The sequence below is a fragment of the Notolabrus celidotus genome, chromosome 5 (assembly GCF_009762535.1).
Source record: "Notolabrus celidotus isolate fNotCel1 chromosome 5, fNotCel1.pri, whole genome shotgun sequence".
Taxonomy (NCBI): domain Eukaryota; kingdom Metazoa; phylum Chordata; class Actinopteri; order Labriformes; family Labridae; genus Notolabrus; species Notolabrus celidotus.
This window is the reverse complement of record NC_048276.1, coordinates 12,647,553-12,674,366: the sequence shown is the minus strand read 5'-3', so window position 1 is coordinate 12,674,366 and position 26,814 is coordinate 12,647,553. Positions and strand designations below refer to the sequence as shown.

At 38.8% G+C, this 26,814-nt stretch overlaps 1 protein-coding gene across 2 annotated transcripts in view; it reads left to right on the top strand.

The window, feature by feature from the left end:
* lrch2 (leucine-rich repeats and calponin homology (CH) domain containing 2) overlaps positions 1-26,814 on the top strand; it is a 40,887-nt gene that overhangs the window by 3,090 nt on the left and 10,983 nt on the right. The window contains exons 2-18 of one of the 2 annotated variants that reach the window (XM_034684480.1): positions 9,242-9,386; positions 9,608-9,734; positions 9,827-9,932; positions 10,170-10,306; positions 10,507-10,637; positions 10,819-10,906; positions 12,592-12,688; positions 12,815-12,930; positions 13,059-13,126; positions 14,378-14,482; positions 14,693-14,761; positions 15,264-15,326; positions 17,357-17,405; positions 17,541-17,681; positions 18,386-18,436; positions 18,551-18,614; positions 22,449-22,561. In XM_034684480.1, coding sequence (XP_034540371.1) covers positions 9,242-9,386; positions 9,608-9,734; positions 9,827-9,932; positions 10,170-10,306; positions 10,507-10,637; positions 10,819-10,906; positions 12,592-12,688; positions 12,815-12,930; positions 13,059-13,126; positions 14,378-14,482; positions 14,693-14,761; positions 15,264-15,326; positions 17,357-17,405; positions 17,541-17,681; positions 18,386-18,436; positions 18,551-18,614; positions 22,449-22,561 — 1,670 coding nt within the window. The remainder of the gene's footprint in view (positions 1-9,241; positions 9,387-9,607; positions 9,735-9,826; positions 9,933-10,169; positions 10,307-10,506; positions 10,638-10,818; positions 10,907-12,591; positions 12,689-12,814; positions 12,931-13,058; positions 13,127-14,377; positions 14,483-14,692; positions 14,762-15,263; positions 15,327-17,356; positions 17,406-17,540; positions 17,682-18,385; positions 18,437-18,550; positions 18,615-22,448; positions 22,562-26,814) is intronic. The other variant, XM_034684481.1, reaches the window with a different exon arrangement.

The following is a 26,814-nucleotide window of genomic DNA, read 5'->3' as shown; positions in this document are numbered from 1 at the left end:
CAAGCATAAATATTTGTTTTGTTATAAGCAGACATCCATCCAAAATAATACAATTAAAACAGATTTATTTGTAAGTAGAACTGTATCAAGTGTTAAATATTTTATTGAACAATCAATTCTTTCATTGATGAACAAAAACATGAATGCTGAGTTAAATATTACTCATCCCCCCAACCCAACCCATTCAAAAATTTACAAAAATGCAATCCCACAAAGTCCCATTCAAAATGTTAAATGAAAAGTGCATGTAGGGGGTGTGGTCTCAATAGCCCTGCAGTAAGCAGTGTGCTATGTGCATTGAGGAATAGCATAGATATTCAAATGTACTTGCATGGATCTGGTTGTTTTAGTCAGGATTATAGCTAAAATACATTTTCCCCACTATATTTAAGTTCCCTATTAAGAGCCAACCTTCAATTTAGTAAATTCTTGGTCTATTCCCGTTTATTCCCATGGAAAGTTTCCAACTTTGAAAATTCCCAGAATTTTGCAACCCTAATTATTGGTAGCTAGCATTTTAGTTTACTTTGATATAGAATAAGATGGAAATGTCTTTAATTCTTAGCTAATCAGTAATTCAACTAGGAAGTATTTTAATGCTAAAACTACATTTAGCAGATACTGTAAGTAATGCATTTCTAGCTTATGATACATTAAACCAGTAAGCAGTTGAATCCTTAAAGGGATAGTTCATTTTAAATTTTATATTATATGGGTATGTGTGTTGTAGTGTGGTATGTGGGCCTGAGAATAAAGTAAAGCATTGAACATTTTCCAAATACAGCGTACACCCAGACCGAGAAGAGTGCTTTGGTTGGAATTTGTTAAAATAAGCTAATGACGTTGTAGAGCTAATCCAGTCTGCATTGGTTGATAGCCTAGCTTCCGTTCTTGTTTTCCGGCCAATTTCTCAACAAAAGGGCTGAGCTGACCAAGACCCTCTGCAAGGTATACACTTGCTTTTGTCAAGTATCTCATACAACCCCAAAAAAATTTTACTTCTAACTTAAGTTTGAAAGAGTTGGACCATACAACAGGAAGATGTAAATCTTAGCTAACAGAATTTTTAGCTAGGAGGTGTTTAAGCTATAATTCACTATTATCTGTCAAAGCTAATGGCTTATTAAACACATTGCTTTAAATGTTAATCAGAGCACTGCATTTACTATTCTTAATTTCTCTCAGAAATGGGGTTAACTTTATTTTTTGTAAATAATAGGGCATGCCTTCTTGATCTAAAAAAATATTTTGATATTTAACTACATTACTCTTATTTTTTGTACTATTAAATGAGACCACACACAGCGTGATATCCCATCATTGATAGGGTGTGATTATAAATTCAGTCCACCCCTTTGCTTTCCTCAGAAGTTAAATGGGTTTTTTATATAGAACAGGGTCTTACTGAGTGCCCCCCAGCTGACTAATGAGGAGCAGAAGGCTGCAGTGTGTGCAGACAGAGAAAAGGGAGAGGCCAGCTCACACAGGGGTGTCTGTTTGCAGTGTGCTCACTGGCAGTTTGTCACCACTCGGTCTGTTTTCCCATGGGGGAGTGAGAGATCTCAGAGCGTCTGCCTCGACCTTGGAGAGGGGCTGAGGAGAAGGGGCATCAACCTGGGCAGATGTTCAGGTTCATATCCCAGCCTGCCATTACTCTGCCTGTGAAGGTGCAAACACACACGTTAGACATAGAAGCACAGCGCAGTGTGTTTACAGACAACAAAGCTGCTATGTTGTATGGGCTGTCACTCTGAGGAATACACACATTTATTTGAAACCCCAAAAACTTTGTTTGCTTTCTGAGGGAACGTAATGACTTATTTACAGTCTGCTCAAAAATGTAGGTCATATGAGAGATTTAGTTTATTTCTTCTCTTGTTTTGGGACTCAGCACCAACATTAAGGACTGCAGAGATTCTTTCTCTAAACTCCAAATCTTCCATCTTCTTGCACATTCTTGTTTCCTCTATGAATGGTCATATTTAGAATCCAAATAAAGCTCCAAATGCGAGGTCAAAGGAAAGATAAGGAAGTGATATTTCTCTCGCCTTCCAAGGATGCTTGTGATAGTGAATTTGACAGCCAAGAACAAACCACCAAATGCTGCAAGAGTCCTCATGTGTAATGTATCATGTCCAAACTTCTGAACTGTACTTGTTTGTTGAACAGGTGGCAAATATGAATATTACATGTTTCAAGTTGAAACACAGGGCACATCTCACATTGTAAGACTGCCTCTACCTTGCTACATTCCTGAGAAGTTAAGTCCTTCAAGGCATTTTGTGTAGGGCAACTCAACAAGGACAGAAGTATCATGCATTTGCAGTCTTGATTTAATAATTGACGAGTGTAAATACCTAAATGTCACTGCTCACTAACTAACAAGAACCTTTTTGGTCAATTTATTCAGAATGAAGCCATTAAAAAAACACACACACTTTGCTGATGCTGCTTATACTTTGTAGTCCGTCTCACTTGAAATCCATTAACATATTATAAGTGTTTGTCTCGTCTTTTCTCAGTGCTCGATGAACAAAGACTGCCGCTAGTGGGTGGCTACTGAAAAGAACTGCCCCCAAGAAACAGTTTTGTGCGTGGCATACATAATATAGAACACAAACAAGGGGATACAGGCAATATGAGTGGGCCCTGAATAAAAAAAAAATCAACATTCCCAACTGGCACTTCTTCCCTCAGGGCTCCTTTTTTCATGTGCTTCTGCATGTCTAGACAAGACATATGCATACCTGGCAGCAGGAACACAATGCCCCAGCTAGCACATGACTGCTGCTACTGCTAAATGCATGGATGATAATACTGACCCAATAAAAATATAATGATAAAGAATGCATCCTTGTGGAGCTTATAGTTCTACACATGGGTAATAAAAAGAGAGTAATTGCAGGCCTAATGGTTCAATATATGGCTGATGAGTTTCTGTCTGTATCAACTGCACCAAACGGATGATGAGTTAAATGCTTACTGGAGGCTATTTCTCACCATGATGACCTGCACATCTTATAATATGACACTTGCTGTCTTTGTTATAAGGTCTGTTAAGCCTGCTGCTGCTCCTCGCATTTCTTTTACGATTCCTCAGAAGTTAAAAAGAGATCTGCTGACACTGTGGTATTTTAAGAGCTGGGAAAAAAAGCAAACAGTGTCTCATTCCTCACAGGAGTTGAAAGAACGGCTGAGTAAAAAAGGATAAGGATACAGCTGTAAAACATCAAGTAACTATGACTAAGTTAGTTTTCCAATGCAAGCTTAGGGTTCATCATAGGGCGGAAACATACAATTATCACTATTGATCTTTTGGTATATGAAAAAAAAAAAAGGATTATAAATTACTTATTACATGGCAATGGAACTCCTCTGAAAATTAAAAAAGCAAACTATTGCATTTACTTTAGTATAACCTGAGGAAAGTGTGAACTGCATGCATTTGAAACATGCCTGAAAGGATCAGGTAAAGTCACATAACCATTGAGTGAGTTAATTTACATAAATAGCTGTGCTTATATTATGCATGTAAGAAAAAGAAGATAGACCTGCACACTTAATCAATGCCACAAGAAGTTAATTAAATAACTAGGCTTCAACCTGCTTGGTCTTTATCAAGCGATAGTGAACACCAATAGGCTGATAAGCACCATGATGGCCGGTGTGGTCAAATTCAGTACACTTTGATGACGTGTTCTTACTTGACTTTTGTTTTTCACAGGTGATTGTTGTAAAGGGACACCCCAAAAAAGTTAAATATGTGTGCGTGTAACATGGATGGCGCCTGGTTATGAGTGCAAGAGTTAAAACGAATTTCCCCCTGAAAGCATTTACATACATCCCTCACAAAGAAGCTGTACACATAGAGCTGATATAGAGACTTCCCCAGGCCAAACCTGACACCGAAGAGTCTACCCAGACTAACATGTAGGTGACGCATCACCTGTGGACTGGGCTTCTCTCAAACACAGCCAGTGATTTTTTTGACCATCAAGATTGTCCACAAGTTCAGAGCCCCCCAGAACACTAGCCTTAGGTGAAAATGTTCAAAAGTTGGCTTTCATGTTAGTTTTAACATTGATGAATTTGCTTCCTAAAATCTGATAAGGGATCCCAGTTGACTAAATTCACCCAGCATTGGTTTTACTAAATGCTGTTTGTCATAATTTTGTCTGTGTAATATAGGCAATCTTTATAAACTTTATAATGTCACAGCTACTGCATTTATCAGAAACCAAAAAGACAAGGGTGAAAATCAAGAGGGTCAACAGCCAACATTTCAAGTTAAAACAACATATTGGTTAGATTGGTTTAGCTAATGTGGAACAATAGTTAAATTAAGCATCCAGACAATTTTCTAGTGATGGTTAGAAGCTAACCAATCACTCTGAAATTTAGTAATAATAATAATGATAATATTTTATTTATATATCACTTTTCAATAGAGGTAACAAAGTGCTTCACAGTGGGCAATAAAAACAAGAAAAAGTGCAAAGCAAAATGGAGTGATAAAAAATAAAATGAAATAAAAACTAAAAAGCATGCAAGCTTATAAAACAGACCCTTAAAAACAGAGTTGAAATTAAATAAAATCACACAATAAAAGCTTTTTTGTAAAAAAAATCGGAAACAATACAAATTCAAACTTACCTATGTTCCGCCAAATCACCACAAATGTGCTTTGTAGTTTCTTTTTCAAGGCTTGATGACAGTTCATACATTTTTTACATTTATACAATGTGACAGCAGTAAGAAAGACAGTATTTCAGATTCTAAGCTTGATCTTGACCTCAGCAGACCGTGTGACTCAGACTTGGAATCAGCTGGAGCTGAAATTGATAGTCGGAGGACTTTGCTGACTGACTATCAAACACCTCATTTAAATCACAGGCGAACACGATACTCACAGAAGGTCCATGCCTGGCTCTTAAACACCCAGCTGTGCTCCTGACCACACCCAAAACCTACCAGCGAAAAATCTATGGTCACGTCTGGTGCTGCTGGGATAATTAACCCCAATTAATCATGATTTTGTCAGGTTCTTTCCCTGTTTTCATCCAACTGAACCTTGTAGTGAAAGTGCTGCTATAAAGGTAAAGGTCTTTAGGATTTCTTTGCACTTGATGTTGAACTTCTTGTGGAATTGTTGTAACATATTTGCTCCAAATTTCTCTAAACGGTCTCACGTTAATTCTTTTAAAAAATGCAATCTTACAATATTTCCAGTTAAGAGCATTTGCACAAATTCACTGTAGAAAAAAGGGACTATGGCCTGGTGTCTGTGCCAGCTCTCAGCAGGAAACCTGATAGTATCAAGTCTGCTGTGTCATAGTTGACATAGATATCTTCTGTGCTAACAATATTAATAAAAGGAGTGAGGTTTCTGTGTAGTGGAGGAGCTGTGATTGTGGGCTCGTCTGCCTGGTGCGACACGTCCTGCGGGAGCTCTGGTCGACCAGCAGGTGGATAAGAGGCCCACTGTGGGCTGCAGATGGTGCACGGCCTGGGTTGGAGGAGGGAACGAGGGGATGGACATGGACAGGCTCACAAAGCCTGCCTCCACCCACCCCCCAAACCCCCCTTCTCCCATCGACCCCAATGATTCCACTGCTACAGAAGAATCCCCAGTTGTGGGGTGGATGGAGGGAGGGAGGTTGGATAGTCGTCTATGTGCAGCTGGGTTACTGCATCAAGGTCTGAGCCTCAGGGAGCGGCACAATTTACTCTTAATGGAAAACAAGTATCGCCTGTGACCTCAGCTTTGGTCTGTCCACATGTGGTAATTTCTGTTTCCCCTAACCTCTGGGCATGTTTTCCCCTTTGTGCCGCTGACTGTCTCATGGTCTGCATCTCACTTCTGCTTATTGGCCGCTGTCTGAGCTTAGACACACGACAACTGAGTGAGTCCTGTCTGCTCTGTTGTTGCTCATTTGAGGCTTGTCAGAAAAAAGAGTCTATTTAAGGACAGACAGAACTGGCACGTAGTTCTGCTCTCCTTGTGATGACTTGTAGCCTCAAAGAGTAAGGATTAAAGGTTGCAAAACCTGCACAAATATATCTAAATTCTGTTTGAATAAGGGATACTTACATAACATATTGTACGCTTTTATATTAATCCATCCACAGCAAACAGAAAAGTCTTAATAGAAGGTCAGGGGGTGTTTGCTTTCAGGAAAGCTCATACAGCTTAATTGCTTAATAAAGAGCGCCTATGTGCCGTTGCATACATTAAGGAGATGGAGGTGTGCTTGTGTTTGCTTTCCCAGCAGTACGGATAGCACTTCAGTAAGGTGGGACAGAAATTGAAAGCTGTTTTATCTGTGGCTGTGCAGCTTCCAACATAGCTCTCTAATTATGGTGTCACCCAGAGATAATTCAGTAGACAGGATCGTTCACACTCAAACACAGGCACAAACACACAGCTACTCAATCAATACGTGTCTGAAGGTGAAGTCTACACAATGTCAGGTAGTCTTTATATGTGTTCTCGTACACTATGTATCCTCATGTTTCCTGTTAAAACAGATGCTGTTTATTTAACACAAAGAGAGGTAGTCTGTGTGTCTGCAAATGTGCGTGCTGTGAAATGTCAGACTATGAGTGCTGTGTGAGTGATTCAGCAACCTTGAGGAATAAAGTGCCTTAACCCAAGCTTTGTGCATGATCAGAAGGCGTGCAAGAATTATAGCCCTCCAGAGGGAGCATGAGCCTGGTTGATGATGTATTAAGATTTAATATGTGCTGTGTGCACATGAGACAGACCTGAATTTTGACAGTTGAGTAATGAGCCCAACCAGCAGTATCTGCCTCAGTGTTCTCTTCTGCTTTCACATTCTTTGGCAAGAGCGAGAGAGAAAGACTGTCCTCGTACTCATTGACTCAGGCAGAGATTACATTCATATTCTTGTTACAGAATAGGAGCCACACTCACTACTTGACCAGTGTAAGGTTATGAATTTTCAGCAAATTGGATTTAGTCATAAAGCGGAGCACCTTGAGTTTTTGTCAGGTCGCTATGAACAGTGCTACACATTTCTGATTCTAGTGTGTCCTTTTACTTTAGCATTAGCTGTACTGCTTTTACCATACTTGTCTAGTCAATAAGACACAATGAAAGATGCAATATATCGTGCGTAAAGAATGTATTTGAACACACAGGTAACCACATGTTACAACACAAGCTGAACACAACCATTTTCAACAGATTGCGTTGAAGATATCTTCAGAAATTCATGGTCTTCGCCAGATAAACCCAAATTCATTTTCTTTTAGCTCTTACATAAAGTTTAGGTTTGGGGTTTGAGTCATTTTTGGAAAGGTTTTAAATTGTTCCCTAATAAATTATAAGCCCCTTCATTAAGACTTTTGAGAGCTTTCATTTCTTAATTTGAAAAACTTTTCAAACAAACGTTGAGTGCTAATTTGTAACATTCCGGATCAGGGGTGCAGCTCTCTCGGCTGGAGGTGAAGCTTCCACAAAAACTGTTCCCCCTAGTGGCTGGCTGCAGTATAGGTCAAACACTCTGTCTCCCCCATTCATTTGAATGGGGCAGCAGTCAAACTTAAAAAAGTGAATATACGTTGTACGAATGTTTCTCACATCTGTATGCTGTGGTGATATGTAGTTATTATTTAACTGTTTTGTGTTCAAGGCCTCTTTTTCCTGAAAAGTTTCTTTTTCGTTAGTTAGTAGAGGTTCAAAAACTGGGTTTTACTTCCGGGTTTACTTTGATTAAAAGCTGCCGTAGAGGGAAACTCCATAGGATCTGGTGATGCTACGCTGTAGAGCGGAGCTTGTTACCGTGGCAACCACAGAAATTCTCTTCAGCGCAGACTGGCTGCACAATGGCTGCGCATTAGAACAGGGTTTTCTGGCTTCAAAACCGTAGAACGGGAAAAGGCCGAGCAACGCTGTCTATTTTATATACTGTCTATGGTCCGGATGCTAACATTAGCTATAACATTATACGTACTAAATTATAGCAGGTTAGCATTGTACAAATGTTGCAATGCCAGCAATAGCACTTAAATTATGTCTGAATCTAGTCACTCAAAAGGGTGTGTCTAGAGGTGCTGCACCCTGCTGAAATCTGGTTGGCCACCTCAGGTGGCACCCAAAAGTCCTAAGCTGCAGTTTTTTCATTTATATTAAAATCAACTATAAAATCAGATAGTGAAAACAAAAAGGGTAAATGCTATTAATGTGTGCACAAACATCCCCCCATCATCCCTGCCCATGTCCATGCCCCAGTTGGGCCACCCCATAAAAAACAGTCTGTTCACGCCCCTGCATGGCTGAAGTTCCTTTCTAGGAAACTAAAAATAGACGGTCCATTCTCTCATATTGTGATGTCGTAATGTTTTAAAATTGAACATTTCACAATCTCTCTTGCAATATCACATTGCAGAGCAAATACAGATTAGAATAGATTCAAATTTAAATCAATATATTAAATTACAGAGAAAGTTCAATCCCCAGCCAGGCAGGATCCTTTCTGTATGAGGTTTGCATTTTCTCCCAGTGTATGAATGGGTTCCCCTTGGCTTCCTCCCACAGAACAAAGACATACTCATCAGGTTATTTGGTGACTGTAAATCGCCCATAGAAGTGATTGTGTGTGCATGAATGGTTTGTCTCTATATGCCAGCCCTGTGATAGACTGGTGACCAGTCCAGGTTGTGCCCCGCCTCTCGATGGAGGACAGCTGGGACAAGCTCCCCCCCATGACCCCTAACAGGATAAGGGTATAGATGATGATGGAAGGCTGTCTGGATGGATGGATTTTATAGACATTTCTATACTTGAACATGTTTAATCATAATTAAATGTGCATTTACCTTTTACCCCATAAAGTTATTACTCATTGTGGTCATCTAACATAATATCTAACCATGAAAGGGCATGAAATACCCTACTTTTTACAAAAAGAAAGGATGTGGGGTGAGTTCTGACTGATTCCACCTATTCCTACAAATGCAAAGCCATTACTGTGCCACTCCCAGTGAGATCAATATTGGAAATACTGAGATATTACATGCCAGAAGCACTCTTCCCTTTGAAGCCAAAGACTCTAGTGTAATCTTAGACTAATGTTCAATGAGGCGGCGTGCTGCCCATCACTCAGTCCCAGAGGCATATTGATTATTCTTTCTGCCCAAAGCAAACAGAATTGACGTACAGAGATCTTCAAAATATGTCACCTGCGTATAAAAAGTGTTTCATCTGTTTCTTTCTCAGATTTGTCCAAGAATCGCCTCACAGAAATCCCTCCCGAGGTGTGTCTGTTCGCCCCCCTCGAGTCGCTCAACCTCTATCATAACTGCATCAAGTGCGTCCCAGAAGCCATTATCAACCTGCAGATGCTGACTTATCTTGACATCAGGTGGGTCAATGCTAACAGTAACTTTCAGTTTTGTTCCTGCTGTATCTTATGTTCAGTTTGAAACCTCAAGAGAAGCTTGTTCCCTTTCCACTGAAATAAAAAGAAAGAAATGCTTACATGAAAGAGAGACAGTTCCTCAATTCCCAGTCACCAGATACTCACTGGTACATGCTTCTGTTTACTCTTTGAAATATAGGTCATTGTGTTTTCTCTCTCTTCAGCCGAAACCTCCTGTCAGTTCTGCCAAAGTACTTGTTCAGCCTCCCCCTCAAAGTTCTGCTTGTGAGCAACAACAAGCTGGTGTCCATCCCAGAGGAGATCGGGAAGGCCAAAGAGTTGATGGAGCTGGTGAGCAGTCTGTGTTTGTTATGTGCATATGAACTTTTGAAAATCATGCTGCCTTACTGATCCAATTCCTTGCCCTCTGCCTCCCCTTGCAGGATGTAAGCTGCAATGAGATCCAGGTGCTGCCAGTGCAGATTGGGAGGCTTCACGCCTTACGAGAACTCAACATCAGGAAGAACTGTCTCCACATGCTGCCTGAGGGTCAGTTCATCACTTCTGATGCTCTTTTTTTCTCTCTGTGTTCTTTGGAATTTCTACATTATTGATTTATACTGACACATTTGGCAGGTGTTCAAGTTCTCTCACACCTAAGACTGACCTCTGCAGTGTTTGTCTATTGTTTGCTGTCATGTTACCATTGCTGAAGCCAAAATTACCCCATGCAAATCTGATGTTATGCATCAAATTCAATGACACTCTTCTTGCTTGTGCTTGCAGAGCTGGCTGACCTGCCTCTCATCCGTCTTGACTTCTCCTGCAATAAGATCACAGAGATTCCTGCAGCCTACAGGAAACTCCGACAGCTGCAGCACATCATCCTTGACAACAATCCTATGCAGTCTCCTCCCGCACAGGTGCAGACATTATATATATATTTGGTGTCAAACACAGCTCTCATAGTTTTATAGTTGTATTAGTCAAGCTGACACGCCCCTCCTAATGTAATGTTCCTGGTTCAGTTGCACCATCTAGTGGATTAAAGGAACATATTTCTCTGCTGTGGTCATAACAATTCAGACTCTAGAGACAAATTGCCTGCATTTGTATGTTTCAGATTTGTCTCAAGGGCAAGGTGCACATATTCAAATACTTAAACATCCAGGCCTGTAGGATGGACAAGAAGCCAGACACACTGGACCTCCCCTCCCTCGGCAAGCGCTGCCTTCCACAGCCACTGACAGATAGGTACTGAAACATTTATTGTAATGGTTTCATGACAGGGCACAGAGTATACTCACTTTAAGATTTGTCACTTGAACATGTTATTTGATAATACCCATGCTCCTTTGATGATACATCTTGCACTCATGATATAGCATTGATTGTTATCCACTTGGAAATGAGACGTTTTTACTGTTTCATCCAGCATGGAAGATTTTTATCCCAGTAAAAACCACGGGCCTGACTCTGGAATTGGTAGTGACAATGGCGACAAGAGGCTGTCTACGACTGAGGTCAGTGTTTGAACACAAAAGAATACCAATGCAGTATGATGTGAATATCAAAATGAGTTCAGTACAGGAATGTTTTTCTGATACTAGATTGAGTAAAGTTGAATAACCATTGCTAAACAAGCATTTGTTTTTGTCTGAATGGTCCGCTTTTTGAAACATTAAATGTAACAAATAGAAACACCCATTGGTTCAGGTTCAGGCGCAAGCAATCAAGGGCAGACGTTTACAAAAATAACATTCAGGGTAAAGACAAACTTCTTGCGGACTGCATTAGAAAAGTAGACAGCTACTACAAACAGGTCAGACAACAAGATAGCAGGGAAAAGGATCACAAGAAAAGATTGGTTTAGACAATGGCCAGATAGGTATTACAATCACCGGCGGTAGAATGTCTGGCAAGAATCAAATGCTAATTGATTTCATAATGTGAAGCTGGCAGGAGGGTAACAGAGGAGGCTAGGAGGGTGAATGGGGGATCGATGAAGGAAAGTGAGACACTGGAGCAGCAGGGAAGGTTTTATTGGACATTAGCAACTTTTATGTGCAAGGGTTCAACTCTGTTCAGAGCACAGATAGCCCTGCCCCTGCTTCAGCCTAGAAAAATGTACATCCTTAGGAGTGCAGAGTATTTCATTATTCTGGTGACAGCAGAATAATAACTGATTGTTCACCTAGCAAAGATTACCGCTGCCTCCTAGCTAGTGACCGAGGGATGAAATGAAAAAGAAAAGAAAATGCTACTAATAAAAATGTAATAATAACAATAATAAAATAATAATAAAAATAAAAACAGTGCTAACAATACTCCAAGTCCAAGCACCACACCTTGGGGGACTGAGCCTTTGCCATCGCTGCCCCTGCTCTCTGGAACTCTCTCCTTCAACACATCTGCAACTCTGACTCACTTCAATCATTCAAAAACCACCTCAAGACCTACCTGTTAAAAAAAGCAGACAACACATGACCTCTAACCCTGCCCCACATCTGTCCCTGTGGCGCTTTATTTACCTGTTTTATTTTTACTTTTATTTTATGTAAGGCGACTTTGAGTATTAAGAAAAGTGCTATATAAATGATATTATTATGATTATTATTATAATAATTATTATTATAATAATACAAATAATAATAATAATAATAATGATTATTATTATTGTTTATTATTATTATGATTATTATTATTATTGTTTTTATAACAATTCAAATAATAATAATAATATAATAACGATAATATAATAATAAATAAGTTATAATTATAATATTAATAGTAACAACAACAAGAACAATAATAATAATGATTATTACTATCAATAATAATACGACAACAATAATTAGAATTATTACTAACAATAAATTACAATAATACTTATGGTATTAACTGTAATAAAAACAAGAACAATAATAATAGTTATAATAATAATAAAAATAATAATAATAATAATAATTATAATAATTATAATAATAATAATAATAATTATAATTATTATTATTATTATTATTATTATTATTATTATTATTATTATTATTATTATTATGTGTTAAGACACATTTCTGTTTCTCCATCAAGGTTGGAAATGCCAGAGGACAGATGAAACAGATGTATTAGAGGTTACCTTGCAGCAAATTGTGCAGCACAACCTTAAATTGAAATGCACTCATTCACTCCTTGTTCTTCTTTCCTGCAGCCTTCAGATGACGACACAGTCAGCCTGCACTCCCAAGTTTCAGAGACAGCTCGTGCCGACGCCCTCTCTCTCCTCTCCAAAATGGACTCTTGCAAAGGTTACCGAAAATAAGTATCACATATTCCCTTTGACAGCAATAAGAGAGACGCGAGGGTTGGTTGAATGAAGTGCCTAAAATGTGACAGTTTGTGTGATGACCGCGGATGCTTCCTCCCTCTATCAGATCAGGATCTCTATGACTTTATAGAGCCAAACCCGGACGACGATCCTGCTCTGTCAGAGTGTGATGGGCAACAGAGCACTCATGTGTCTTGTATAAAGGTACAAAGCAGACTGTTTGTAAGTAAGGTGGTTGGAAATATGCAAAGAAACCGTCACCAAGAAGTTGATGAGTGTTTGATTGTTGTTATCCTTGACACAGTGTGTTTGTGTGTATGTGTGTGTGTGTTGTTGTGTTCTTTTTTTAGGAACTGGAGAAAGTTCTTAACATGTCTCACCAAAGCAAAGATAAAGACAGCTGGAAAGAAGAGTCTGGGTGGGTTTGTGACACATGATTGCAGTCAAAGAACCAAACATATTAGTGTGTGGTGCCTTGAATTCCCAAATCAATACTTGTGTGTTTAGAAATCTAAATGCCTGCAAATCATTTTTACAAAAAGAGCTCTGTGGAAAAAGTTTTGGTTTGGGCTCCAAAACGTTGAAGCCTCAGTTTGAGTATCCTGGCAGCCACCATCCTAGCAACCTCAGGAGTGACTGAACCATAACAAAAGGATAGATACACTTAATTATGTCTCTACCCTGGTTAATGCGTTATTGTTATAGCAACTTGTAAATCACAGTATGCCGTAGTTGGGCCCTAACATTCCCTGTCAAGTTTCCTTTAAGTGAGATTAATATGTTGCTCATGAACATTAGTTGTAGCAAAGAAGACTAGCCATAAATCATTTAGGAGAATGTTAGCAGGGGGTGTAAATCAGTCAAAGAAGTAGAGTTGTTTTCTCATCTGGTTCCAAATGATTGGATGTCTTTTTGCAGTCAGTGCAGTCTCCCTCTGCTGGTCATTAGAGAGAGTGCAAGTTTTTGAATCATCCTGAGGCTACACTTTTGGAACCAAGAGGCTCTGTCTGTTTCGTATCTGTCCGGTCAATGATTGACCTGATTGCCTGTGCCTTTAATCCAACTTTTTCTGTATGATATCCCTCTATATAATTATATATTAATATTTCAGCCATACAACACAAAAACAGATGAATAATGAGACATAAGAAATACACTTTTGCAATAAAAAAGGAATGCAGCCTGAAAACAAATAATGCACAAAGGATTTACTTCTGCGTGCAGCTTTTACAAATGGTGACAAATGCTGATTCTTAAATTATTTGACTCGTTGGTGAAGCATCTCTGCAAGCATCTTCAATCCCAAGTTGCAAATGTATGGCGCCTCATGTTGACCGTCAATCTGCGGGGACTGGTTGATCTGTAATGATAGCAGCAACGGTTATGCTGCACTGTTTGGTTTATAGTATAAAAACCTGAAGAGTTAAGTGTAGGCTTGATTAGCTGTATCTGGCATCAACAGATAATTCACTCAAAAGGTAAAAGACTTTTAAGATACATAACTGGTTCGTATGCACAAGACTATGTATCAAAGCAGCTTCAGTGTTCAAACAGCTGTGTCTGATGTGTTTTTATGAACCACACTGTGTTATGTCTTCAGTGTTTCATTTCAACACGAGTAAGTGTGTGTGCAGATCCTCAAAGTACTAACAGATAATAATTATCCCAGCTCAGACAAGGAGCAGCTAGTTGAGGAAGAGGATGATGAGCTGAAAGAAGTGCTAGACCTGAGGAAGATTGCAGTTCAGCTTTTGCAGCAGGAGCAGCAGAACAGGTGTGTGTGAAAGCTTACCCATACTTCCACTGCTTTCCTCTGCTACACTCCTCCTTTTTCTTAAAACCCCAAATATTACTCCGTCTTGACAGTTTCTCCTCTTTCAACTGTGCAGAAAGGCTCCCTAAGTTCATGTCATTTCTTGATCTTTTCTTGTTCCCTGCTTTCTCCCTCACCTTGGCTGATGATCGTTCGATGCCGTGCATCTAGGCGGCGGTCCTTAATTTGCAGAGCAGAGAGTCTCATCCACCGACGGAGAGTGACCGGCAGAGCACACAGGTAGATGGATTTAGTCTAACGTCATTAATAGATCGATTTATTTTTACTCTTTCTATCAAACACACTGGCACAAATGACCCCCAGTATTTTATTGCATTTTCCTCAACAGTACAGTCTTGCTTAATGCTGTTTAAAAAACACATTTCCATACTTTATGTGGGTTGTTTGCCATCTATCTTTCAGCCCACTTTCCAAATAATGGGTCCCTTGTAAATCAGGGTTATTATTCAAAAGAAGTCAGGCTATAAAACAGATGCTGTCATTTGCAATACAATCCGTTGTGCAGATAAAAAAAGTCCTTTGTTTCTCATCCGGTAGAATTTCCATTGAAATGGACTAATGTTTTATATGCCCCAATTTACCAACAGAAGCATGACTGTAGATGAATGATAAATCATTGCGGTTGTGGATGACTGTACCTGTAACAATGCCCGTACATCACACCATGAGTCATCACTGTTTGGTTCAATATTTGTCACGACTGTATCTTTTCTGTCTTCAGGTTCTTGAGTCACTCTGGAAGCTCCAGCAGCAAACCGAGGCCCCCACCTCAGACTGCCCGCAGGTGTGTACAGTACTGAACCACAGGGTATCTCTTAATCAACATAGCAATGCTAAAGCTACACTGGAAAAAAAATGCCCCTCCAAAAACAAGAAAAAACAACTTATTTCAAGGTACTTTTACATTGAAATAAGCAAAAAAAATCTGCCAATAGAACAAGTGAAAATTTGCTTGGAAAAATTTCTTAAAATTAGACGTAATATTTAGAAAAACTGTGATCTTAGCAGGGAAACTTATGCAATATTTCACCAGTATTTTAAAGCTTAGTGTCTCAGAATAAGCCCAGGAAAGAAACAGTTAGTATTTTTTCACTCAAAAAATGATTTATGCACTAATACATTTCATGCCAACTTCTTGATTTGAGATATATTCACCTTAATTTGAGTTGTATTATAGCAGCACTTCTCTAGGTTTAAGACCATCTTGTACTTCAAATAAGATTCCAAAGTTTAATTTGAGCATTTTGAGATATAATGTCTTCTCATAGTTGGCTGGATATACTAATATTCAGTCATGTTGTTTTTTAGGATAAGCCAGATATGCTCAAAAGTAGGTGTTTCATTGTGTGCATGTAGTTTGAGGATGTATATTTTTATCTGATTTAGAAGGAACAGTGCCTGAAAACTGTAACCCACCCTTAAAAAAACAACAACTTTTCTTTCTTTCTTTCTTTTATCAATGGAGCTGTTTTCTGATAGATTTTCCAATAAAATGCATTTACTTAAATCAAGTAAAGGGTTTGTCTTAAATCAAGATCATCCGTCTTCTACAAATAAGATCTCAGCTTGAAAAATGTCTGAAATGTAAAATAAACCTTGTTTCTTCTTAATTACAACTCAAAACAAGATAATTTCAAGATTGTTTGACTTCAACAAGTCCCTCTATCTTGCTCAAATGTAACTTGTTAAGTAAATGTAACTTGTTAAGTAAATGTATCTTAGATCAAGTGGGATAAGACATTTTGACTAACAATGAGACAATTTCACTTGGTAAGATTTTGAGTTTTTGCAGTCTAGCAAGAATCTTGTACCTCTGCTTGATGACTTATTTAAAAGGCTAACTGATTTAAGATAAAGTAATTAGTCTGGAAAAGTAAAGGAAAAAGGATCAAAGCACAAAAAACTTAAAGGCATTCCCTTTTAAATAATTGAAATGTGAATATTTTCATAGTCTGCTAATAGAGACCTTAACAAAAACTCCCGTACATCTCAGCATCAAGCCCTCATTATAGGGAGTCAATTATGCTGTTCAACTCCCTGATTCATGATTTTGGGTAACATGAACCCCAATCACAGGCTGTTTACAAAGATGGACAACACGATAGCTTGCTAAAAGTGAAGCCAAAATATTTGGAGCTGCCCCTCATGACTGGCTGCAGTATAGGTAATAAACCCTGCCACCTCCATATAAAGAAATGAGACATGTCAAACTTTAAGAATAAAAAATATGCCCAAGAACATAGCTTCATCATTATAGTTAGTTTTCATTATGCTGATTCATGCCCCAATTTATTTTTTCCAGGAACTTTTGTTTGGGTAAGTTATTTGATTCTGTAAAGAGCGGTACAATGCCATGTTTGAGAGCTCTCTTGACAGCTCCCTCTCCCGCTGTGCTGTATGTGCAGGGTTAACAGTACAGAACAAGAGCAGCAATAGAATGCTGACACAAGAGTCATTGAAGTATGAGAGTCTGCCTCGATAACCACCTCAAGACGTTGTTCTGCTGTAAACTCTACCATTTATCAGAACGTTGCATGTTAGTTTGGTTACCGGCTCCAGCAGCTGATCTGTACTGTGCACACTTTGGCCCATAGTAGGGGGTATTTTGGCTTCATTTTTGTACAACTGGAGGAGGTTGTCCATCTATATATACAGTCAGTGATCCCAATCTATAGAGCACCTTCATAAATATATATTCAAAACATGTATATATTCAGAAAGTGGTCCCAGACAGAGACCGTCATGATTGTTATATGAAAAAATTGCATAAAGTCTTTAAGGTTTTTTTTATGTTGAAACATGTTTTGATTTCAGTGCTTCTCTGGATGAAGGAAGCAGTGAAGCATCTGTACTAAGTGGACAGGTACAAACACTCTTAACTAAAAGCAAACAAACCTTCAGCCAAATGTTGAATCATGCCACTTATAGTTCCACTTCTGATGGTTTCTCTCAGCATTTTTCTGAGATTAATGTGAATCTAAACTGTCTGCCTTTACAGCCCTCTTCTTCCTGCTCCTTCGATGGCAGCCTGAAAACAGATAACTCAGACTCAGAACCAAATTGGCCTGAAATCCCACCTGTCCTCAACCAGAACGAAGATCGCAGGAGGAACAAGTACCTGAGAAAAGACTATCTCAAGGTGTGAACAAGCATTCTCATAACCGCTGTGGTCTTATGAAGGGTTTTGCATAATGTGAACTCTGGAGAACACACCTCAAAAGTTGCCTTGGGATAAAGTCTCACCCTCTGATACAGATTTTGCAATAACTTGCTACCACATTTTATAGGAATGATTAGACACATAACAGAAAGATGATGTTTGTATTGGAACAGTCCACAGACCTCAGGACAGTTTTATAGGGTCTAAATGTTTGTAGTGAGGTCTTCAGACTAACGCAGTCTGAAAAAGACATGCTGCTGTTAAGCTTCTTTAATCTTTTGACAACCACAAACTCAACTTTCCTCCTTTGTATTGGCACCAAAAGCTTCCCTGGCAAGTTTCTAAGAAGCTGAGCCACAACTATTGCACTGCTAGAAACCATAACTTGTGGGGTAATGTTTATTTCTTTGCAATACAAGAGGCCTTTTGAAACATTTGCTTTTACCTGAACATGGGAGTTCCTATTGTATGCATCAGTTAATCCCAAGGATCCTCAAGAAAGTTCTGAGTCTTTGCTGAAAGACATTTATTTATTTGAAGTTGCGTAATATGAGAATGTTTCTTGATGAGGCATTCATTCATCATCATTACCACCACACAAGATGCAGTATGCTCAACCATGATTTAAACAAAAGCAGAACAAATAATGAAGCATGTTTGGTTTGTTTTTTCCCCCCCAACAGTACAAGTGTCAAAGTGCCAGGAAAAACTCCAGTGGGAACGACGCCTGTGAGGTTAGTCTCACAAACATTCTGATGAACACAATCTCTAAATCTTATAACTTCAGAACATTTTTGATCGCTCTGACAATGCCTCTGATTGTTATGGGTTTGTATGTTTTTCCCTAGGAGGGCTTGCGCAGCAGTGATTTCAGCACCACCCTGACTGTGTTTGGACTCAAGCCACGGTCAGGTAATGTATAGGCGCTCGCTTGATGGTTTCTATTGTGTTCACTTTTGATTAGGGTTACAAAGGGGTGGAAAATTCTCGGTACATTTCTGGAAAGTTTCCGGTAAATTTCCATGGGAATCTAAGCTGGGGACTTTTAGAAATATTCCAAATTGGAAACTTTCCATGGAAATTATGGGAACTTAGTGGAATTAACTGGGAATTGAGGATAATTTAATGGAAGGGTATCATATCCAAGCATAAATATTTGCTTTGTTATAAGCAGACATTCACCCAAAATAATACAATTAAAACTGATTTATTTGTAAGTAGAACTTTATCAAGTGTTAAATATTTTATTGAACAATCAATTCTTTCATTGAAGAACAAAAACATGAATGTTGAGTTAAATATTACTCATCCCCCCGACCCAACCCGTTCAAAAATGAACAAACATGAACAAAAATGCAACAGTGTCCCATTCAAAATGTTAAATGAAAAGAGCCCCTCTCCCTCCAAAAATGTCTACCTGCAAATAAAAAAGCATCTTCCCTCAAGCTTCTCAAGCCTCTGCAGGATTCTAGAAATCATCTGTGCATGTGATGGAGGAATGTGCACTGCATGTAGGGGGCGTGGTCTCAATAGCACTGCAGTAAGCAGTGTGCTATGTGCATGTGATTGAGGAATAGCATAGATATTCAACTGTACTTACATGAAATCTGGTTGTTTTAGTCAGGATTATGCTAAAATATATTTTCCCCAAACTATATTTAATTCCCTATTAAGAGCCAACCTTCAATTTAGTAAATTCCTGGTTTATTCCCATACATTCCAGTTAATTCCCATGGAAAGTTTCCAATTTTTCAACCCTACTTTTAATCAGTGTTAAAATGATTATCATGAAGCTATGGTTTAAAATAGCCAGTCACAGGGGCGTTGTTTCTAGAATTGTGGATGTGAGGAGATTCAGGTCAAGCTTGACACAGTCCATGTCCATTTGCATGAATTCAGAAGAAACAGACACAAGAAACAATCAAAACCATTTAGACTTTATAAATATAGAAGCTTCAATGATTTATTTAATGTGGATGACAAATTATTCTTCATAGTGAATAAAGAAATAAAGTCCTCATTGTGACTAAACTCATTTAACCTGTTTCGTACATGTACTAGGATGCATTTCATGTAGACTTTAGCCATTTCTTTTTAAGATCCCCTAATTGAATAAACCTGAATACAAATCAAACAGAAAACAGCAAAATGTGTCCCTGCTCAAAATATCCTAATGCATTGTGTACAGTCCCAGCTTTTTTACATTTCTTGTGAAAACGCTGCAGCTTGTATAAAAAGTAAAATGTGATCCTGTCTGCAATTTCCCATTGTATCATTTTACTATTTTTTTTTACCCTTTTTATAATGTAGCTACTTTGTAATAAAAGTGAAATCAAAGACTTAATATCCAAACTGAATTAACTTGTAGTTCTGCCTTCCTCCTTGCAGACATTAACATTTGGCAAAGATCTCTTTAATAAATAAAAATCAAAACAGCCAATATATTAAGAATAACATACAAAAATACATTTCTTCTTCATGCATTTGACACTGGGCTTTTAAATCAAAACCGTTATCTAAGACAGTCTGTGTGCACAGCACTTTGCTCACTCTAAAAAGGTCTGCAAATGAAGCCAGGGCCAGTGCTCTACTTTCACCCCGCACTTCCATCCATTAAAATGGAATTCTTTCCTTCTCAGCTGAAGCCAAAAAATACTTTTAAGGTGGAGTCAGAAGCTGTTCTCTGGAAGAGAGGAAGGTTTCCATGGAACTGTTCTCTGTTTTCTATAAGAGCATAAGCACTCGAGGACAAGGCGCAACATGACAGAGAGCTCTTTGTATTAGTGACCTGAATTTAGAACTGTCTCTCATCACTACTGCTTTATTATTATTTAGAAAGCCACGATCTTGTGGCTACATTAAAATATAAACTTAGCTACTGGTGTGAGTTTAAATACTAAGGTAAAACGTCCTTTGGGAGTGTAACAGAACATTTGCTTCATGCATGGAATGTAAAGCTGATTACTGCAGAAAAGATCTCCTGAGCCTTTATTTCAGCTTCATGCTTTTATTTAAAAGCAGCTGCAACAGTACATGATAGTGGTGCTAAAATTGAATTGTTTGAGGGAGCCATACTAACTAATGCCAGTTTTCATTATGGTTTAGTCTGCTTATCCTCTTTTTTCAATTGGTTGTTTTGTTTGTATAATTTCAGAAAAAAAATTAAGAAGTGTTCATGACAGCAAAAAAGAACCTTGGTCAACTTTCTGAGGACAGTCAAACTTTTAATTTATTAATTTGACCCAATTTGAGATTAAAGAAAGCTGAAAACTGATACCTCTGAGAAACTGAAACAATGAATCAAACGTGAAATCAATTTCATGTACTCTTATTTTTGTCTATAAAAATGAAAATGTTGAAAACATAGAGACTAATTAACTGCCAAACTATATTGTATTTTTACTCAGCTTTATTTCCAGTTGCCTGGCTGTGTTAAATACTTGATTCTGATTGGTCAAAAACCCACAACAATGGTAATTAATTCAAGATAGGAAAGGCCACATCAGGGACAACCTGATCACACATGTCATATCTAATCAGTCCACAGAAGGCATATTTTACCTCTGCTTGTTGACACTGGCAAAATTGAAATCACTAATGACGTCCTCCTTGCTGTTAACTCCGTTCACTATTCATTCTCCTCCTGCTTGATCTGAGTGCGGCCTTCTACACTATTTCACACACCATTCTTCTGAATAGACTCTCCATCATTGGTATCACAAACACACCTCTCAACTGGTTTCATTCATACCTTTCAGGCCGCACTCGGTTCATTCAACTTAAATCATTCACCTCCCTCCAGTCCCCGTCACCACAGGTGTGACCCAGGGCTCCGTCCTGGGGCCCCTGCTGTTCATCATTTACCTCCTCCTCCTTGGTCACATCTTCCACAAACATCATATTCACTTCCACTGCTACGCGGATGACACCTAGCTCTACCTCTCACTTCCACCTTCTTCCCTAACCAATTGCCTCCCAGAAATACAATCCTGGTTCACCTCAAACTTCCTCATATTAAACAGCAATACGACTGAACTTCTTTTAATTGGCTCAAAATCTACATTAAACCAACTCCATAACTTCTCTATTTCCATCGACAACTCGTCCATCTCCCACTCCCCTCAGGTACATTAAACAACGCAGCTCTGTTTCACAGCCTTAGTATATGTAGTGGCAACTTTTGCCACTTCTGCAGGACGTGATCTATCTGACTCGTGAGTTGTAAAATAGGTTTACTAAAAAAGGAAATGAATGCTGTATAAAATTAAACAAACTGAGAATTTATTTGAATTATAGACAAACAAAATCACTTCTCTCGTTGCTATTAACTTATATTTTTACAAAAGCAACAAAACTATACAAACCAAACAAAGCTATGGTTAGAAAAATATGGTGCTCCTTGTCCTGCTCAAATGAAAGCAAACATTGCCTCCCACATGCTCAGTAGCTCCCATCCCGCAGCACCACCCACATGCAGCATGACAATCAAAGACACACACACACTCAAATAACTCTATGGCTTAACCTTTTTTTGATATCATTGAACTGGTACATGGTTGTTGGCCCAGTTAGTGGCCCGCATTTTATTTGGCAGACTACTCTAAAAATGTGCAGATTTGTTATCAGGCTGACCTGAAAACCACCACTGACACCCTGTGTTTCACTTGCACAGGCCTTTGTTTTGGTTTTAAGATTTCTTTCAATCTCTCAACTGATAACTGAGAACATTGCTTTTTTTTTTTTCAGCCTTCACAAGAGGAAGCCGCCAGGAGTACAACTCCACAGACCCCAGTTTCACTATGAGGAGGAAGATGGAACACTTGAGAGAGGAAATGGAGCAGATAGGACTTTTACGGCAGGTCAGAATCTCACAGCTTGTTTATAAGTTTGCAAAAAGCTCTGACTCATGCAGAGGCTAGAGCCTGCCAGATGCTGCTTCTGTTCAAGTGTTTATACTTTTAAGGGAATAAGCGATTAAATCAAATCCAGAGTGTATCATAGCTGCATTTCGTTTCTTAGAAGATGAGTCACTCTGTAATACTTTTCAGATGTCTTTCTTTATGAGTAGTAAAACACTCAGTGATGGTAGTTAAGAGGCTCAGAAGGAATTCTTTTGGAAACAGTTTGCGGCGCCTTTATTACTGTTCATAAAGTAGAGCTAACAGTGGGGTACTCAGGCTGTTTGAGGGGTGGGGATCCTGTTGTGAGCCATTGGGCACCTGCACGCACAAAGATGTGATTACTTAAGACTCACACACCAACGTGACTTGAGACATGACCTGGACTCCTCCCTCAAAGACTTGAGACTCGACTCAGACTCAAGCTTTGGGATGCTGGAATGGCAATTTCTTGTCCAGGTTATGAACTTGTGGAGAAACAAATGGTTGTCTTTAGTCGAGTCTTTATTATCAACGCTCTTTGCAAAGAGGGAGAAAGCAGTGACAATGAGTGAACTTTTCTTAGTCGAAGTTAGGCTTCTTTCCCCAAAGTGCACAAAAACAGAGTATATGAACCAGTGAAAACACGTGTGGCATATGACAGGAAGCTCCTCCAAAATAGGTAAAATCCTCAAGTCTAACAGAGATCATTGGCTAAGTAAAAAACAGGACACATGAGAGAACATAACAGGATACATAAGCAAGCTACGTAAGAAAGCTAGGATGGGAGTACAGGAAACCTCCCGTCTGCAGCCTTGGAGAGGTCCGCACCAGCACCAGTTTCCATCTAACCTCCTATCTGCGATCTTTGGAGAAACTGCACCTGCAACAGTTCCTATCACTCTTACACAAGCACAGAGAAACACAAAGAACAACAGTTTATTCAGTAATTTTTCACTACAATGCACAGTCTGCTTATTTGGTCTTTTTGGCCTATTGATGTAACTTTCTCAATGCCTTTTCCCACCATCATGTATAACCGCCTGCATCTGGTGCATGAGCAGCAAACCTTTATAGATGACACCTCGGTGAGGACATGATCTGCAGCTGGAACAGAACAGTGCTTCCTACTCAAAGACCTTACCTGACCAGTCCACTCAAGCATATTTAAAATAATTTTTACTTATTTTTCATCCGTAGAAGACCACTGTCCACAATCAATAAGTGAACAATCTCCCCTCACTCCATACTAGTGTTGTGATTGGCATCTGACACATGCTGCAGGTGTCCTGAGGACAACAGACAGAGAGAGAGAGAGACATGTCTTTTGTTACGTCCCATCTTTTAATGTTGATTTTATGTGAGGTTGTTGTCTTATGATAAATATACATGCATACTCATACCGGTGCATAAACAGCGCTGTGAAGCTGGTTGCTGCTCTTTCAGTTTTGATTGTCATGAACAAGCCTCGTAATCCCATAAATCTGCAGACAGGGTTCCCACGCGTCCTGGAAAACCTTGAAAACCTGGAAAACAGTTGATCAGTTTTCCAGTACTGGAAAACACCTGGAAAATGGAAGAAAAAGCAAAATGTCCTGGAAAATCACGTATTGTCCTGGAAAATTATTCCAACATGACTGCGTGTGATCTGACACGATTAAAGAAACACATCCCCATTCATTGAAAGCTGATTACACGCTGTGCTGGAAAAGACAGCAACACAGACAGGTCCGGCTGCCCGACTTTTTTCACATCTTTTCTCCCTCACTTGGTCATAATCATGCATTCACTAAAAAAAGGGGGTATATTGTTTATGTTTTATGGTAAATTAACCTTGAAAGGAGTCAAAGAGTCCTATATTTAAGTTAAAGAGTGACCAGCGGAGTCAGGCAGGCAGCTCAGGGGTCTAGGCCTCCCAACTTTCCCTGCAGGCTGGCAGCCCAATTACCGTACTGTAGCTAATAGGACAGCTGCACAGAAACTGCTTGTTGTAGACATCCCTGATCACAATAGACATTGCCACGCAGGAAGACAGTTTAAACGATTTTAAATCTCTGAGAGAGATCAAAACTTCACTGGAAATGTCCTGGAAATGTCCTGGAAAATGATCTCTGGAAAAGAGTGGGAACCCTGCCAGATCATCTGTTTTGATAACAGAACTTTCAGAATGCAAATTCTGTTATTTTGACATGCTGCACCTGAGTGTTTCAGAAAGATCAGATAAACAAGCATTACGAAACTGTAGGAAGCAGGACAGGACATGCCACTGCTATGTGTAGCACAAAAATAGAGGTGTAGGTGTCAAGGGCGGACCACCTGTGGTTTGTGATTGGACACACCCCAAAATCCCAAAAATTATCTTTGGCTATTTGCTGTATCACAGGTGGGACTTCAGTTAAAATCTGGCTCTTGGGTGTGTTTTAACTGGCAGCTAGTGGCTTTCTTTGAAATCCAGTGTAGCACATTTCTGTTAGAAGGCTACTATGAATTATGAATTTGGACAAACATCTTCTTTTTGGGTCCAAAGACAAGAGATAACATCTGTACGATGTTTGAATGTTAGAAGTTCAAATGAAAGTAAATGAAAGAGATAGAAAGGATAAAAGATATATGCTGCTCATTTGTGTTTGTGCACGTACACAAACTTCATGCCTATGCTGCAAAAATCAGTGTCCCAGTTCAGCCACCCCATTAAAAAAGTATGGCATTAACGGGCAATACTTTCAGAATCAGAATCAGAATCAGCTTTATTGGCCAGGTATGCTTGAACACACAAGGAATTTGACTTGGTAAGCTGTGCTCTCTTTGTACAAGAATAAAAAAATATATATAATAATAGTAATAACAATAATAATTCAATCCATGGCCCCCATTTTATGACATGAATTGAAACCATGAGAGACTTGAGTGTGACTTGCTGCTGCCCTCAGACTTGAGACTTAGCTTGGAGTTGCAAAAAGTGACTTGTGCTGATCTTTGGTCTTCTGCAGCATTTTGAAGACATTTTGAAGTTGCTCACTTTTCTTTCCCTCCTCAGCTATTTTGTAAAGTAACTTGCACAACAGGCTCTGATTCTAGCTTTTCAAAAGTAAAGGCGGGCTGGTAAACATTTTGGGTGGTCAATCTGAGTAGATGGTAACCTGATGGTTACAGAATTGGACGAGGGTTTCAAACCTTTCAACACCCACAGCGTAGGGCTCATTTAAACAAAGTTGTCCTCCTTCTCTGGGAAATGTTGGGCATCTAAATCTTGATTCCATGCATTCTGGTGAATATTTATGCGACAATGTGGTGGAAATTTTATTATGTAAGAGGAAAATACAAAATGAGCAGTACATTATTTAAGCTCACATTCTATTACCATTTAATCAGTAGTTTAATGTAAGTCACACACGTAATCAAATAAAAGAATTCTGATAACTAACCCAACGATAAGATTTAACAATGACTTTCTATGTTATTTAATTAAAAAAAAAAATTGATTTGAGTTTATTTCATTAGGACAATGCACATTAATCAACATTTCAACAGTGGGCCTCAATGTAAATATGCCGGAGTTAGCACAATAGCTAAATTTCATCTGTATTCCTAAGGTAGGTACTCACATAAAACATAAAACAACAAGTTTTAAAACTACAGGATGTCACCAAACAGTTAACAGGACACTACATGAACTGACTTACAAATAGATTTTACATACAAAACGTTTGTGACATTATGAAAACAGGATGGAAGGTGAGGCCAAAGCCCCCGGGAACTGCATCAAGTGTGAAAACAGATTATTCATGAGTACATGACTCGTTTTGTTTTTAACCAATGTTTAAGTGCTTTTTTTTTTTTAAAGGTACCATAGTTCTCAAGCTCCCTAATGTGCGCTGGTAGTTTGTTCCAGGACTGTGTGCCTCTGACAGACTCTACCATTTGGCTGAATTTGTTTTTTTGTCTTGGTACATCACAGTCCCCTCTCGTTTGTGCTCTAGTATTTATCATATTTTGTTTCTTTTTAATAAATTTGAGCAATGATGGAGGGGCAAGCCCATTTAAAACTTTAAAAAGAAGACAGATGTCAGTGTAGGTTTGAAAATGTTCAATGTTTAAAATATTATACTTCCTGACTATATCGCAATAATGGAAGTTGAGAGGTTTCCTGTCTAAAATGTTGATGGTCTTCTTAATGAGAGACTTGATGGGCTGAAAAGTGCTGGTTGTTGTGTGTGACCAAGTTGTAAAACAAT